The sequence below is a fragment of the Eleutherodactylus coqui genome, chromosome 5 (genome assembly GCF_035609145.1).
Source record: "Eleutherodactylus coqui strain aEleCoq1 chromosome 5, aEleCoq1.hap1, whole genome shotgun sequence".
NCBI lineage: Eukaryota > Metazoa > Chordata > Amphibia > Anura > Eleutherodactylidae > Eleutherodactylus > Eleutherodactylus coqui.
In genome coordinates, this window is record NC_089841.1 from 220,166,093 (window position 1) to 220,183,891 (window position 17,799).

The window sequence follows — 17,799 nt, forward strand, 5'->3', positions numbered from 1 at the left end:
AACAAGGAATCCTCTTGGATATTCAGCATAGTAAGAGAGCGTTACTTCACCACTAGGTAAAGAGGCATATATGAAAACAAGATATGCATAGTTGTATGATTTTGGTGGAGCTTGGACCATATATATTCTGGGACTGTAGGGGATCCAGGGATAAATTAAAAAAGTAGGGGCGAGAGCGGGCATCCCTGCCTGGTACCCCGGAATATGTCTATGGGCTGAGTGGTATGTCCGTTGACTGTCAGAATGGTTAAGGTATTGATTTGGATATACCCAATAAAGTTGAGAAAGTTTGGGCCAAACTGTCTCTACCGCAAGGTGGCCTGGAGAAAGGGCCAGGATACTTTATCAAATGCTTTTTCTGCGTCTAGACTTAGTAGTAATGTTTGTGGGGTATGTGGGTAGCTGCATCACAGAAGGGGAAATCAAGAATTAAAAACAACCACAGAAAATTGCCGTTACTTACTGACTGAGGAGTGCATATAGATGCATCCTCCTCTCACCATGCAGGTAGCTGACTACCAAATGGCGGAGCCAATAACACCTGTGAGGCGTCATTAATAGGTTGCTGGTCTGCATGGTAGTATGTGGGTAGCTGGCCTCAATTGTCGCTGCCATTGCTGTTCGTTTGTTTTTAGTAGCATGTCTATTGCTTATAAAGCCCCCTTGAGAGGGATGTATAATTGTTGGCCAGAGCAACTCTATATAGGTTGCTCTATATAGATCTTCGAAGTAGTTGGATAACATGCTTTCTATTTTCTCCTGTTTTGAGATTTTTGCATTCGTAGTAGGGTCGGTTAGGGATAAAATCATATAATTTTATTTTTGTATCAACATGGCTTTGTGAGTATTTTTCAGTGGTACCGTTTAATACACAGTACCATATAATGTACTGAAAAACATAAAAAAAATTTCTAAGTGGGGTGAAAGTATTGCAGTATATTATATTTCAACAAGCATTCTATTAATCCATGCCACAAGCACAGCCTGATAGGCAGAAATCTATGGCTGGCCTTGGGCCATTTTCAAGATCCCTTGCCTGCCATGATGTAGTAATGGTTGATTGCCATCTTGATGGAGGTGAACTGTTCAGGGGTAAAAGGGGACCTACCTCCCCTTTTTCAGGATGTTTAAATGCCATTGTCAGAACTGACATCTAAATGGTTAACTGCCGCAATCAGAACAGTCACCACTCACTGCTGCTGCCAACAGCCATGTATGGAGCAGGTTGGACATCATCCAAAAAGTTTAACATATACATTTTTTTTTTAACTGCACGGGAGCGTGAGAGTGATTGATGGGCAATGGATGGCATCTGTCAGGGGCATTCATCTTAACCATCCAGGAAAAAAATAAAAATAAATCTATCTGTTAGGGTGGTTTCATACATGCGAGGAAAATCACGTGACTTTCGCCTGATATGTTAGCCATTAAAAAAGCAGTTTAGGAAACCAATGATTTACGATGGTTTCCTTCCCATCAGCAATGCTTTCACTGATGCGATGTTGAGAGATTAGAAAATAAATCGCAGCATGCTCTATCTTTCTGTGATGTACGAGGTTTTAATTTATTTTTATTTTTTATTATTCTATCACTCATGTATCCATATATAGCCTTCGTTTTATTTCACGGTGTGATTTTAACATTAGAAGGTCCCATCAACTTTTGTGATAAAAAAAAATTCTGTGATTTATTTATTTATTTTTTCGCGGGTGGCAACGATGCGAGATTATTCAATGGATAGCGCTGATCTAAATAAAGTAAATAAGTTAGAGTTTTAGCTCCCCTTATGGATAGCATCCATGAGGGGGGGCTGAAACTACTCTCCCCTATCCTCTGCGATGTCCCCCCAATAATCTGGTCCAGAACGGACACATTCGTAGACGACCAGATCGGCGCGGGAAGTTTGAAATCTCCTGCTACCCGGCTACTGATATCCAATGGTATAACGGCTATCATGGAAAAGTTGTAATAAGTAAAATAAAGTTAGTTTCACCTCCCCTCATGGATCGGATCCATGAGAAGAGGTGAAAATATCCACCCCCCATCCTCTGCGATGTTCCCTGGCAATATGGTCCTTCCAGGACCTCACGTCGCCTTCTGCACATGCCCCCGATGTTTCCATAGATAAATAAAGGAGTTAAAATTTTTAAAAAGGGGGAGGAAAAAACTAAAAGGGGGGTGGGGGGAAGGCTGCATCACTTAAGGGGTTAAAGGGTTTTCTGGGCATAAAATGACAATTCTGAAAATGCTGAAATCTAGGAGATACAGCTGAATAGCAGCAACCTGTACCTTTTAATCTGGCTCTCCAATCCCTTTTTTCATTGCCACTAGGTTTACATGCATGACTTCCGCAGTAAACACAACAGCAGACTTGACTTCAATGGAAGTTGTCCGCACGGAAGCCACACAGAATCGCAGCACACTGCGACTTCTCCACGAGCGGAAAATCGCAATCTGCTCGTGTAGAGGAAATCACGTTTTCCCATAGCATGCTATTGGCTGGAACTGCTGCGGAATCTGGAGGCGGACGCCCGTTTCAGAATCCGCAGCGCACATCCACCTGTGTGCAGGCGGTCTTACTTGCTAACACAAAAAAAAATCTACCTTTGCAAGCTTTTGTCTGTTAACTTCCCTAATGAAGGATCCTCTGTGCTTCGGAAGCTTGCAGATAACCAGTAAAGGTATCCCCTCTATAATAAATCTGTCTGTTTTACATGGCTATTTCCCATCACACATGGTTTTCCAACTAACACGTACCACACGATTTTTTTTTGTACTTTGTTACATTTTTTTTTTTTAACAAATCACAAAATAAATCCCATTCTACTAGCCTCATCTTCCCAAATTACAATAAAATACACTCTAAGATCTTGATCCATAGTCAGGAAGGTTTTTTCTTATTTTTTTCTTTTACCACTTTCATCTCTCCCATCACCTTTTATTATGCCATCATGAGTATTTAGGGCAGCTCTCTGCTCTTAGGCCTTGATGAAGTGTTAGATGAGAGCCTTTCAGTAAGTCACAGTGAGCAGTGGTAAAGTTATTTGCAGTTCTGTATAAGAACTATGAACTAGAACATAGGACTACATGGCAATTTAGCCTTGACTTGTCAATCATATACGTGCCCTTCTATTTTTCTGTTTTGATGAGAATATGTAAATCCAGCGGGCTAATTCAGGAAAAGGTCCCATAATTTAATCCCTGCTATCAGGTAGGTATTTCTTGCTGATTATATAACGCCAACATTCTACAGTGCTGTATAAGGCCTCCTTCCCACGAGCGTGACGGGGTCCGCCGCGTAATATTACGCAGTGAAGCCCGTCACGGCGCCCCCCAGAGCCCCTATACTTACCTGCGGGAGATAGCGTGAAATCGCTTCCCCGCCCACCACCGCCGCGTCACCGCCCGTCACCGCCCACCACCGCCGCGTCACCGGCCGTGTCACGTGCACGGCCGGCCGTGTCACGTGACGCGGCTGGCCGCGTCATTTGGCGTCATATGACGCGCGGCGGTGGGCGGGAAAGCGTTTTTTCACGCTATCTCCCGCTGGTTACAGCGCGTACAGCCCGTCCTCACCCGCAGAAAATAGAGCATGCTGCGGGTGAGGACGGGAGAAATCGCGGTGCGTAATTCCGCGCTGGAATTACGCATCGTGAGCATTGTGCTATTAGGTTCAATAGAACCTAATAGCTGTGGGCAACGCAGCGGATTTTCGCCGCGAATTACGCGGCGGAAATCCGTTCGTGGGAAGGAGGCCTAAAGATTGTCCATTGCCACCCATATGTTCCATCTTTTGTCCGTTCTAATTTTATTTTATTCGCACTCCCATTGGAAATCATTGGTTCTATCTAGTGCGATCTTTCTTTAACACGCGAATAAACACCCGTTAAAATGCCCGTGTGACTGAGTCCTAAGGCCAAATTTATAGAAAGCAATCTTATCTTTCAGCATTTTTTTTTTAAGTTGTCTTTGAATCAAGCATAGCAAGAATACAAGACAACAGTGCCTAATGCCTCAGTGACTGTCCACACAGTTTTATGGTGGTTACTAAAGGCTTTTTTTCAATACATACACCTTTTCATCCCACTGCATTGGAAGCCTACCCTGGGTCTCCGATACCAGAGGGGAGTGGCCTCAGCTGTCTGACAGCTGGGCTCCAACTGTAACAGCAAAAAGTGGAGAAACATTCTTAACATGCCACAGTCAATGCAACCGCACCATGTAAAAGGCAACAGCGAGAGGGGTCTTTCTCTATCACCCATCAGACCTTCACGATATGATCGCAGGTGCTGATTGCTTGCTAAAGCATCTGAAGGTAGAATTTCATAGACTAATATAATGCGCTGCAATACTGAAGTATTGCAGTGTATTTTACACAAATTATAAATGCCTCTCTGGTATTGTTCTGTCCTGCCTGCCACCATCCGCAGTAGGCAGGCAGTCATTCATAAATAACGACTGCCTGTTTAGGCGGGCCAATCCATTGTTCAATTTTATGCATGCAGAAACTAAATGACTAACGAGAAGCAAACTAATTCTCGTTCATCGTCCAGTCTTAGCCTGCATTTATACTGTAAGATAATCGTTCAGCTTCTCGCTGGATGCGGTAATCCGAATGATTGATCGGCCCGTGTGAAAGGACCTTAAGGCTTATTTGAGGGATACGTTTTCAGGAGATGGTGGCTGGGGTTAGGAGGAAACCAAGAGACAGAGTTTCAGTTCCAAAATAGCCTCGAGGAATCAAAGTAACAGTATACAAGGGATTCTACAGAGCTTAATAAGGCCTCATGGGAAGGGCTTCATGCAACACACAATAGCTTTATTATGGGAAAGGCATTGAATTTAGACAAATTCTATGGAAACGGAAGATTTTTCTTGAAGCCGGACATTCCAATAAATCCCTGGCTCTTTTTCGAAAGAATCAGAAGATTTCAGCCGTGTCATAAGTCATATCTGGTATCAAGGCTCCGTAAAATTTGGTCTAGCTGTATGAACACCTTTGTGACTTGAGTAGGTAACTGAATTCTTAGATTATTAGGATTTTCTTGACGTAATGTTTTCTGACACATTAATAGCACACGTCTCCTGTCCATTGGTGAATGTGCCTGGGCCTATTCTCAGAATTGTTGGAGGGGTTCAAACCAACACTAATTGGAGTTTATGCCATGTCCTATTTAAACATAATTAAATGCTTTGTTTGGGAAATTTGATCTCCTATTTCAATATTCTAAGACAATTACTAATGGTCAAATAGGAGTTCTATGTTTATACTTTAAAATTACTTTTTGTATAATGCGGTGCTCTCCAGTTATGCTCTGTAGCTAAAGTGATAAACCTCAATGTTCCCAGGTCCTCCTGAGAGCCCCACAGCTGTCCTCTTAAGGAACCTATTTGGTGCTTTTGGCAACCTATATATTGGAGTAATTATGCTCTAAAATGATATTCCTCAGCTATACTTTTAGCCCCAAAGTGTGTAATTTTGAAAGACTTCTATATTGGTAATAAATTAACCATGCTGAATGTAACTTTAATCTTATTCTTTCTGTTTGGCCAAAGAATTTCAAGTGTGTCCTGGTGAAACAAGTGAAGAGAGTGAACCCTGGGCAAAACCTCTTCTTCACCTCTGGCAGTCCAAGATATATAGTTTTGCAGCTGAAAAGGAGTATAATGAATCCATCTCCAAACTGAAGCCATATTGCGCCATTTGCAGTCTATTTTTGCCTTACTACAAGGTAAGTTACTATTTTTTTTACTGCAATTGTTTATAAACTACATAATCAAAATAGATATCAATTTAACATAGTGCCTAAGATTTCCATTATTATCCCCTAATGTTACTTTATATCCCGTAATGGTTATGTAGTCGTATCATGGCACAAAAAGCAAGACTATTCAGTCAAGAGGCCTACATCAAGATAAAAACTTGAAATGAAATACGTTACCGGAGCCGGTCATGTGATCCACATTGCTATGTCACTGCAGATCTTGTTTCTCATTACAGCCTGCCCGTAGGCATTTTAACTTATTCCACAAGACTTCTGCTTGATTCACAACCTAATTGCTTGTTTGGGTTGGCTGGTTCATAGTAATTGGTTGTGTCAACCCAAACAACCAATCAGGTTGCAAATGAGCAGGAGTCTTGTGAAATAACTTAATATGCTGCCCGGACGCTTTTGCAGTGGCGAGTAGATCGGGGACCAATAGTGAAGGGTGGCAATGAGGGGCCCTTTTACTACTGGGGTTGCAAAAGGGGTCACCTATTACTACTGGGGTTGCAAAAGGGGTCACCTATTACTACTGGGGTTGCAAAAGGGGTCACCTATTACTACTGGGGTTGCAAAAGGGGTCACCTATTACTACTGGGACCACCAGTGTAGGGAGTCGCCTAGGACGACTGGGGCCACCAGTGTAGGGGGTCGCCTAGGACGACTGGGGCCACCAGTGTAGGGGGTCACCTAGGACGACTGGGGCCACCAGTGTAGGGGGTCGCCTAGGACGACTGGGGCCACCAGTGTAGGGGGTCGCCTAGGACGACTGGGGCCACCAGTGTAGGGGGTCGCCTAGGACGACTGGGGCCACCAGTGTAGGGGGTCGCCTAGGACGACTTGGGCCACCAGTGTAGGGGGTCGCCTAGGACGACTTGGGCCACCAGTGTAGGGGGTCGCCTAGGACGACTGGGGCCACCAGTGTAGGGGGTCGCCTAGGACGACTGGGGCCACCAGTGTAGGGGGTCGCCTAGGACGACTGGGGCCACCAGTGTAGGGGGTCGCCTAGGACGACTGGGGCCACCAGTGTAGGGGGTCGCCTAGGACGACTGGGGCCACCAGTGTAGGGGGTCGCCTAGGACGACTGGGGCCACCAGTGTAGGGGGTCGCCTAGGACGACTGGGGCCACCAGTGTAGGGGGTCGCCTAGGACGACTTGGGCCACCAGTGTAGGGGGTCGCCTAGGACGACTGGGGCCACCAGTGTAGGGGGTCGCCTAGGACGACTGGGGCCACCAGTGTAGGGGGTCGCCTAGGACGACTGGGGCCACCAGTGTAGGGGGTCGCCTAGGACGACTGGGGCCACCAGTGTAGGGGGTCGCCTAGGACGACTGGGGCCACCAGTGTAGGGGGTCGCCTAGGACGACTGGGGCCACCAGTGTAGGGGGTCGCCTAGGACGACTGGGGCCACCAGTGTAGGGGGTCGCCTAGGACGACTGGGGCCACCAGTGTAGGGGGTCGCCTAGGACGACTGGGGCCACCAGTGTAGGGGGTCGCCTAGGACGACTGGGGCCACCAGTGTAGGGGGTCGCCTAGGACGACTGGGGCCACCAGTGTAGGGGGTCGCCTAGGACGACTGGGGCCACCAGTGTAGGGGGTCGCCTAGGACGACTGGGGCCACCAGTGTAGGGGGTCGCCTTGGACGACTGGGGCCACCAGTGTAGGGGGTCGCCTAGGACGACTGGGGCCACCAGTGTAGGGGGTCGCCTAGGACGACTGGGGCCACCAGTGTAGGGGGTCGCCTAGGACGACTGGGGCCACCAGTGTAGGGGGTCGCCTAGGACGACTGGGGCCACCAGTGTAGGGGGTCGCCTAGGACGACTGGGGCCACCAGTGTAGGGGGTCGCCTAGGACGACTGGGGCCACCAGTGTAGGGGGTCGCCTAGGACGACTGGGGCCACCAGTGTAGGGGGTCGCCTTGGACGACTGGGGCCACCAGTGTAGGGGGTCGCCTTGGACGACTGGGGCCACCAGTGTAGGGGGTCGCCTTGGACGACTGGGGCCACCAGTGTAGGGGGTCGCCTAGGACGACTGGGGCCACCAGTGTAGGGGGTCGCCTAGGACGACTGGGGCCACCAGTGTAGGGGGTCGCCTAGGACGACTGGGGCCACCAGTGTAGGGGGTCGCCTAGGACGACTGGGGCCACCAGTGTAGGGGGTCGCCTAGGACGACTGGGGCCACCAGTGTAGGGGGTCGCCAAGGACGACTGGGGCCACCAGTGTAGGGGGTCGCCTAGGACTACTGGGGCCACCAGTGTAGGGGGTCGCCTAGGACGACTGGGGCCAATATAAGGGACGCTATTACCACACGGCGTGGATTTGCTGTGGAATTCACAGTAGCTGTAGCAGCAAAGTGGATGAGATTTTGAAAATCTCATCCACATGCTGTGTAAAGAACCTGCACAAAACCCGTGCAGAAATTGACATGTGGTGAGGGATTTTATTCCGGTGCATGTTAATTTTAAATATAATGTATATCAATAGCCCATCCAGTGCTGCAGTGTTTCTCCTGTTTCTCCCTGTATTTTAATTTATTTATTTTTTAACGGCCCTGTCCTTTATATAAGGATGGAGGTAACAATATGTTGTGATAAGCCACGCCCCAAACCCCTCCCTTGACCCTACCTTCTATCCTGCTTTGGTGCTACATGAGAAACTTTTGCTTCAAAATGGCTCCATGGCTGAAAAAGTTAGAGCATTAAAACCCTTAAAAAGGCAGTTGAATCTTTGGCAGGCTTGATGCTACCATGTAGTATAAGGTAAGCCAACTATGTGAATGGACACTTAGCAATGCTACTTTAAGCTCCTGGATGCTCATCTGTCCTCAAAGGCTGCCAAGTGGCAACATTTCCATTAGAGATTGTCCAGTTGGGTAACAATCCAGTAAAGAAAAAAATAGAATTGCGTAATGTTTGTGTGTATTCTTTAAAGCTACAGTAACAATATATAAAATCAAAGATTAGCATATGATTACAAACACGCTGTAGAAAAAACATATGCCGATGTTATGAGAACAAAGTGCATCAAAGATGTATACAAATCTCATTGACATACAGCAGACTCATTTATACACCTCAAGGAACAGAGGTAACCCAACTGGAGAACCCAAAAAAATTATACCCAAATAGCGTGACTGATATAATTTAAAGGGGAAATGTTCCATACTGCGGGGAGCTCTAGCACATCTACACAGATCAAGTCAGTTAATCAGGTGCCTCTAATATGGCTACTTTCACACCTGCGTTGGGGCTTTCAGTCATAGCTTCATCTCTGTTCTGTTTTTGGAGCAGAGAAACTGAATGAAAATGGAAATAAATGTTTTGGTTTTTTTTTTTTCCTCGATGATTTCAATGGATTTAAAAAAAAAATCAATTTTTCTCCTTTGCTGGAAGAAATAGAGACGTCTGCAGCAGTTTTGTTCCGGTAGAAAAACAAAACCATGACTGAACAGAAAGAAGCGAAGTGAAAACATTTTTTTTCTTCCTTTTTAAACCCATTGAAATCAATGCGAAAAAATGAACGTTTATTTTGTTTTTTAATTCTGTTTCTCTAAAAACTGAACGAAGAAATGTAATTTGACTGAAGTCCTGAAACCCTGTAGCAGGGCTGTTTATCCAGAGGCTCAACATCTTAAATTAACAGGGAGGCCATGTGTCATATACGCCAGTTTACATATGGGTGCCACAGTGTTGACCTCATGGATCCAGGCATTTCTAGTCTGTCTTTTAGGATGTTTCCAACTGAACAGTATCTCTTTCTGGCATAAAAGCCCCAGAAGTGTATATAGGGTAGGGCCCGCTACATCTATCAGGATTAATATTCACGATAGAACAAATATCAGAAGTTAAAAGTGAGCCGTTTTTCCATTTCATTTAAGAAAATTACTCATTTAGAAATTAATAGCAGCAACACATCTCAATAAAGTTGGGACAGGGCCATGTCTGCCCTTGTTTTTACAACAGTCTGTAAATGTGGAAGTGAGGCGATGAGTTGCTGGAGTTTTGGGAGAGGACTGTTGTCCCATTCTTGTCTGATGTAGGATTCTAGCTGCTCCACAGTCCTGGGTCAGCTATCAGATTTTTCGTTCCATTATGCGCCAGATATTTGCTATTGGTGAAAGGTCTGGACTGCAGACAGGCCGGTTCAGCAGCCGGACTCTTCCTCTGCAAAACCATGTTGTGATTGATGCAGTATATGGTTTAGCACCAATGCAACCCCAGGCTTTTGAATTGTGTGCTGATAAACTGGATGTCCCTCTTCTCTTGGGTCCGCAGGACACCGTGTCTGTGGTTTCCCCCCAAAATTTAAATTTTTGATTTATCTGACCACAGAAGAGTTTTCCAATTTGGCTCAGTCTATTTTAAATGAGCTTTGAGAAAATGTCTGCGTTTCTGGATTGTGTTGATGTATGGCTTCTTTGCATGGTACAGCTTTAGGGCTTATTCAGACGACCGTATATACGGCGTCTCTCTCTGCAGGGGGAGGAGGCTGGAAGAGCCGGGAGCAGTGCTCTCTGCCTCCTCTCCACCCCCCTCTCCTCCCCTTTGCACTATTTGTTCAGTATTAGGCCTCATTCTGTTCAATATATTTATCAACGACCTGATAGAGGGGCTGCACAGTAAAATATCAATATTTGCAGATGACACAATTATACAATATAATTAATGCAACGGAGGACAACGTAAGACTACAAACGGACCTAGATAAGCTGGGGGCTTGGGCAGAAAAATGGCAAATGAAGTTCAATGTTGATAAATGTAAGGTTATGCACATGGGCAGCAAGAATCGATGTTACCAATATTCACTTAATGGGGTACCACTAGGGAAAAGTGATATGGAAAAAGACCTGGGGGTACAAGTGGATAGTAGACTGAACTGGAGTAACCAATGCCAGTCAGCTGCTGCAGAGACAAATAAAGTTTTGGGATGCATTAAAAGAGGTATAGGGGCGAAGGACGAGAACATTATCCTTCCATTATATAAGGCACTTGTCAGGCCTCACATGGAATACTGCGCACAGTTCTGGTCACCGGTGCTCAGGAATGATGTTACAGTACTGGAGGGGGTTCAAAGAAGGGCAACTAAACTTATACATGGAATGACGGGACTGGAATACCCAGAGAGGCTATCCAAATTGGGATTATTTACTCTAGAAAAAAGACAGCTAAGGGGTGATCAAATAACCATGTATCAGTACATGAGGGGACAATACAAGGATCTCTTCCATGATCTGTTTATACCCAGGACTACGACGGTGACAAGAGGACACCCGCTACGTTTAGAGGAAAGCAGGTTTCATCACCAACACAGAAGGGGTTCTTTACTGTAAGAGCAGTGAGACTGTGGGACTCTCTGCCTGAGGACGTGGTGATGGCAAAATCCATAGAGGACTTTAAAAGGGGACTTGATGTCTTTCTGGAGCGGAAGGATATTGCAGGATATAAATCTTAGGTTAACTGTTAATCCGGGTATACAGCAGGGAGGAACTATTAGGGGTTGATCCAGGGAACAGTCTGATTGCCATTAGGGAGTCAGGAAGGAATTTTCCCCCCAAAAGGGCTAATTGGATTTTGCTCTTGGGGTTTTTTGCCTTCCTCTGGATCAACAACAGAGGAGGATAAACAGGCCGAACTAGATGGACATTGTCTTCCTTCGGCCTTACAAACTGTTAATATGTAATATTGCTCAGTTTTGTTGTGTTTTCTTTTTGTTTTGCTTCTAAAACATCAACTTCAAGAAATGACGTCTTGCTGCCGACTATTGTAACTTCTTCATTTATGTAGCAGTAAAGCTAGCATCTGTTTTTAAATGCCAGCTTTCTTTAAACTCTCACTTCTTTTTAGTCGGAAACTTATAACGATGACGTTCAGTCTTACTGGGACACTGTGTCAAGTGAAATATCACCACTAGAGTCCAGAACAAAACCTCTCATCCCAGAAATGTGCTTCCTGTACAGTGAAGAGAACACCGAATACGCACCTACAAATAGCTTTATTGATGGCGATGGAAAAAGTCAGCTTATTGCCTGCACAAAGTGTTGTGTTCAGGTTCATGCAAGTAAGTGGGTCGCTACCAGCTCATTTTTCTTTAAAGGTGACTTATTGGATTCGACCTACCCTTAAAGGGGTTTGTTCATGACTAGAATGAAAAGCTGTGTATGGTATTGCATCTCATCCGGATTCTGGTGAATGGAGATGAACTGCGATACCAGACACAGAACATGGACAGATGGGGTTCTTTGTCAGAAAAAAGCAACAGCTTGTTTTTTTTCTAGTCCTGGACCAACTCCTTTATAATGGTAGCCCTATATGCCCTATTGTAGAGCTTAGCCCCCTATATAAGCCACAGTGGAGAGCTACTCTGTACAATCAACTACCATTCTGACTGACTGGTGCTGTTCTTGTATTCCATTGATGGCTGTTCATCTGATTGGCCACCATGGAGCACTACATTTCCTCTGCATCAGCTGTTTGCTGGGGGGCTGCTGAAAGCGGTGCAGGGGCAATAGTTTTGAAAGAGTTGCCTGGAGTGCGACAAGCACTAGATCATAAGGGATTTCAGCAGGCATCAGGCCAGTTACTCAGAGTAAGGCCACTTTCACATCCGTGGAAATTGCGCAAGATTTGTGCGGTGCTAGACGAATTAAATCTTGCATGATTATGAACCCCATTATTTTGAATGCGTCATATATAGAGAGCAGCGGGGGAGAGCGGGGAGAAACGGGGGGGGGGGGGAGAACTCTCTCTCACTCTCTCTCCTCCCCCGCCGCTCCCCCCTGCTCACTCCCGCAACTTGCCGCACTTCCCCACCGGCACCCGAATCTTTAGAGACTAGCTGGCAGGTACTCGCATATGGCACTACTCGCTTGAGTAGTTTGCCTTAACGAGTACGCTCGCTCATCTCTAGTCATGTACATGACTAATTTTTTTTATTTTATTTTCCTGCGGCGTGGGAAAAAAAATCACAGCATGTCCTATTATTGGGTGTTCTTCATTGTTTTAAACGGGACCAGAAAACGCATCGCTCGGTGTGCTACGTGCATGCAGGCGGGATGCGAGGTGTCCCATTGAAAACAATCGCAACTGTACTTGAGTGATTGGAGGCGTTTTTGACAAAAACTGCCTTGCATCCCCGGGGACATCGCACATATACGATATCAGGCCGAGTTTCACAACCCAATATCGCGCTCACCCGCGTGAAATTAGCCTAAGCATGGAATATATGTTTTAATAATTAATATTTCCTACTTGTTTGCTGCTTTTTTTTTCTAATTTTCCTGCTATAATTTTATTTTTTGCTTTTACAGAAAGGCTAGCCTACTGCCATCTGATAATTCACTTCTCACATACGGAGTCTTGGGTCCCATTTCTTTCAGTCAGTCTCCGATCTCATGTGGGAAAACCTTTTGAAAAACTAAAATTCTTGATATTTGTCTTAAATGTCAAGGACGTTCTGTGGTGTTTTTTTCCTTTTTAATCCTTTCATGTTCTTGCTCCATACACCGCTGAGTTTCTTGAAGATTCAGAGACCAGAAGGGGCAGAATTCATTAATTAACTGCGCTCTCTCATTACAGGTTGTTATGGTGTTCCTTCCCATGAAATTCATGATGGATGGATGTGTTCTCGATGTAGAATTGGAGTTTGGACAGCAGTAAGTTGCATCATTTATTTTTAGACTTTAAGCATGACAGACTAGCATGAAGCAAGAGATATTCAGCATCTAGTGGATTAGAAAACTGCTATTGTACAAAGAGAGATTCTCTGATTCCTTAAGTAGCCAAATAATTACTTGAATCGATAACGCACGCACCAAAATTACGCTGGAACTATTTGACGAGGGTGACTGAAGCTCCAATGACTGCAGCCCGCAGAGAAATGCTATATTACCCAGATGACCGGCAACAAACAGTGCCGCTTTTTGACTTTTTTTTTTCTATATGAAATATTTTAAATAGATTGTTTTATTCTTTTCTGGCAACTCTTGTAGAGGAAAATGTTGTTAAAATTAAATTGCATTGAGATTACAGTGTAGTTTGTGCTTTAACCCTTTGCAATCCAATTTTGGATTCAGGGTTTCATAGGGGGGCTTTCTCTTTCTGCCATTATACGATGGCGCCATCTGCTGACTAGAGTGAGTACTGCAGTATGTGACATGGTGTAGAGGCCCCCGACAACAGAGCGGCCAGTAATCTACAGTAAGAATACCCTGCCGGACGTCTTCTGACATCGGAGCTGTACAGCCTTCAATCAGAATGTCTTTAGACATCAGACAGTGGATTGGAAAGCGTTTAAAAAAACCTTTTGCATAGAAACTTTTTTTTTTGGGGGGACTATTCAGAGACTGACTAAATATATTCTTTCAGAAATGAGTTATAATATAAATTGGACAGCGCCTTAAAATAGCATGGAGATATATACAGGATAAAGAAAGCCAAAATGGCTAAAATGAAGAGTGGACTGATGCCTAGAGGGGGGCTCCCGTGTTAAACAGGAGCCCACCGCTATCACCCTACGTCTGGCAAGCTCGGGTGTATTCCTCCTTCAATCTTGCATGTGATCCAAAGGGCTTGGAGAGCAGAAACAAGGAGATGCCCCAAAATGCATGAAATGGGGAGGTATATAGAGGAGTAGCGAGAAAAAATCCTTATGTGCTCAAATTGATGCTTGAAAAAGGCGTCCTGTATGCTGAAACGCGTTGCATATATTATTGGACTTTGTTGTATGACGCATTAGACTTCTGTCTGCTGTAACTTTTAATATTAGATTAAAATACCCTCCATATATTACCTATGAATCATTAACCCTTATTAGATCTAAAAGAACTTTATCGCTTCTCCATCCCCAATTTGAGCGAATAAGGATTTTTTTCTCGCTACTCGTCTTTTAAAAATGAAAATGCCTTTTGGACTCCCCGTAAACCATTTACTGCTTAAGCCACTGTTTTAATTAAGGAAGTTATATATTTTTAAGCCTCTCTCTACATTTGCATTATGGTTTCCATTTTTAACCCTTTCCCTCCCCATGACGTAAGGGTACGTCATGGGAGCTGGGTAATTCCCGCAAAATGACGTACCCTTACGTCATAGGGATAGCGGGAGATCATGACAGATCTCGCGCTATCCGGCAGCGGGAGATGCGCCCCCCGCTGTTAACCCCTTTCCTGCCGCGGTCTATGTAGATCGCGGCCTGAAAAGGGTTCACAGAGGGAGCGTGCTCCCTCTGTGAAGTTGCCGGGGACTTACGATATAAACGCAGAGAGCCCGGCTGGTTGCCAATGCAACAGGACGCCAGATACCGAAGTCCTGTATTGCCAGAGCCTGTGATCGCTGTATAAGCAATAAGGCATGATAGGACAGTAGTCCTGCAATGCCTTATCACAGCGATCATCAGTGCTGTGCTTTAAGTCCCCCAGAGGGACAGAAATAGTGTAAAAAAATAAAATAATAAAAATGTACAAAAAAACCTTTTTAGGTGCTTTTTCTCATATTGGCATAAAAAAAGGTAAAAAAAATATTAAAATCCCGCATATTTGGAATTGGCGCGTCCGTAATGACGTGTACAATAGGTTGAACACTCTTTTTATTCTGTACGGCAAAAAGTGTAAAAAAATGCTAAAAAACAGAGGCAAATCCTGCTGTGTGACTGAGGCCGGAGTAGCAGTCTGCTCAAGTCACATGCTTTCCAGCTTAGGCGTTGCAAGCTTCTCCATTTTTTTTATCCAGCTACGGGGTTTAATGTCTCTAATAAAACAATGCTAAATATATAAATCAACTGTATATGATTGGGTTAAAGGGATCTTCCAGTCTTAACTATTGAAGACCTGCCTCCAGGATTGGTGATCAATGTATTAACACACATCCAAATTCAGCATTGATACATTTCCATATTATTTGTCTGCCTTTTGTATGCATTCCAGCCAGATCTTTAATTCACAATTTTGTGTTGTGATATGGATTTTATTTTTCACACATTTTACTGACTTTAACATTTCATTTGACATCAAAAGAATCAAAAATACAGGTATGCCGCTATTCCTTTCCCAGCTAATGCTTCCAATAATGGCAGGATCTCAGCTCTCATTATTCTAAGAACAGACTACACAGCAGCTGCACAGCACAATAGGTATTCAGTGTGTGCTTGAAATATGGTAGCAGATGATCATATGTTGTATATCAGAACATTCATTTCAGGATCTGCTCAAGGTCAGGCGATCATAATTCTATTTTTGCACAGCAGAAAGTGTCAGCTGTGACTTAACATGTATCTCCTCTACATTTTTCGCTTACTATTCCACAAAGTTGAGAGAAGAAAAAAAAGGACACAACTTTTTATTTTGTTTTACAGTAGATTTTAAGCACAGCGAACTAAGCATTTTGGTATATGTTTGAAGTGACTGTCCTGTTTGAGTATTGGTGGGGAAATAGAACGGTGCCGGCTAAGTCTGATGTCTAGTTTCAGCCCTCGGCTGAGTATATAGAGTTATTACCGCCTTTTCCCATTTTGCTAGGGTGGTGAATCAGTAGTCTGACCTCTTGGCAACATTAGTAGAGCTGCCAGAAATGGGGCCCTCACAGGATATGTATACTGAGCAATGTAGGCTACTTGTGTGGATTCAGATGGGCACAAGTCAGCAAAGCTGGAAGAGCCCATGACATCTAAACTACCTCCTCGTACTGTGCTTCTGTCCAGAGGTTGCTCTTCCCAGGCACCTGCTCATGAATGCATTCACAGAGCAGACATGGAGTTAAGGTTGGGACATCAAAAAATGAAATATTGCTAATGCTTTGGCGATACTTGTCATCGATATTGTTATGTCCGATATATCGGTAACATCGATAGTTTAAGGCGATCTAATACGGATTTTTGTAAAGATGAAACGTGTCTTGTGGTCCGGTGACCAGATCTTTGTTCTTTACATTCTGCCCTTTCCTTTGTGTTGTACAGGATGTAGTTTTGCTCTCGGCACTAATGAACTTATAACCAAGTTCTAGAAACTTTTGGAAAGTGTGAGGTGACTCTGTCACCAATAAGGTTTGCTGCAGGCAAAACGACTCTCAGAAGAAGTGGGGTCTTCGGCCCCTTTTCCACATGCATTCATGGCGTTAGACGCAGGCTCTGAACACTTGGGTCTAACGCGATGGCTGTGGGCAATGCTTTCTAAATGAAAGTATTTCCACATGCAGATGGAGGGCTGCGCTGAACGCATGAAGGTCGTGTCCAGAAAAGGAGACGCTGTGTTAAGTGAATGGAGAGGGATGGGGAAGCATGAGCAGAAAAAGTTCCTGCACTGCCCCGCCCCCCTGCTGGCCGCTCTGTGAGTGAGCCAGCAATACTAGCTCCCATGTGACAGCAGGAGGGCGAGGACCTGCTGGGACAAGTGTCAGGCATTGTTTGCCCAACTTTCGTACTGTGTAAATGGACCTTTACTACAATCAATATATTAGAATTAGAAAGACTAATTTCAAGAATACTGTACACTATTAACAATGGTTATCTCAGAGGTAACTAAACAATGTCAAGCCAATTAGCAAACGACACCACTCTGGTTCACTAAAGATATTAGTAATCTAGTAGAAGAAAGGAAGTCTGCCTGTAAGAGGTTTAAAGAAACTGGAAAGGACCCGCCAGAGAATTGTATAAACTGAGAAAGGAGGAGGCAAAACATATTCATGCTGCTAAAGCACAAAAGGAGGAAGAATCGGTCAAATCCATTAAGGAGGGGAGAATACCTTTTTCAGGTATATTAGTGACAGAAGAAGAAAATGTGGAATTACAAATATTAAAAATAGGGATAATTATGTTACTTTACTTCAGGCTGTTGCCGGCCGTTTGTATGGCTTCTTTTGTTCAGTATTTTCAGAAGCTGATTTTCTGTGATTTGGGAATAGTATTACTTCTAGTTGTAAGGGCATTGATCCATTGCTTTTGGAGGCTGATGATGAAAGGGGACATTGTAGTTCACTAAGAACTCTGCCATAGGTGCCATCTGGGACCCACTGCCTTATTCAACGTTAAACATGCAGTCTGTGATTGCCTT

The 17,799-nt window shown here is 44.5% G+C and overlaps 1 protein-coding gene across 1 annotated transcript in view; it reads left to right on the top strand.

Annotated features, from left to right (window-relative positions):
- KDM4C (lysine demethylase 4C) overlaps positions 1 to 17,799 on the top strand; it is a 236,788-nt gene that overhangs the window by 129,558 nt on the left and 89,431 nt on the right. The window contains exons 9-11 of the mRNA XM_066604256.1: positions 5,557 to 5,732; positions 11,606 to 11,819; positions 13,337 to 13,413. Coding sequence (XP_066460353.1) covers positions 5,557 to 5,732; positions 11,606 to 11,819; positions 13,337 to 13,413 — 467 coding nt within the window. The remainder of the gene's footprint in view (positions 1 to 5,556; positions 5,733 to 11,605; positions 11,820 to 13,336; positions 13,414 to 17,799) is intronic.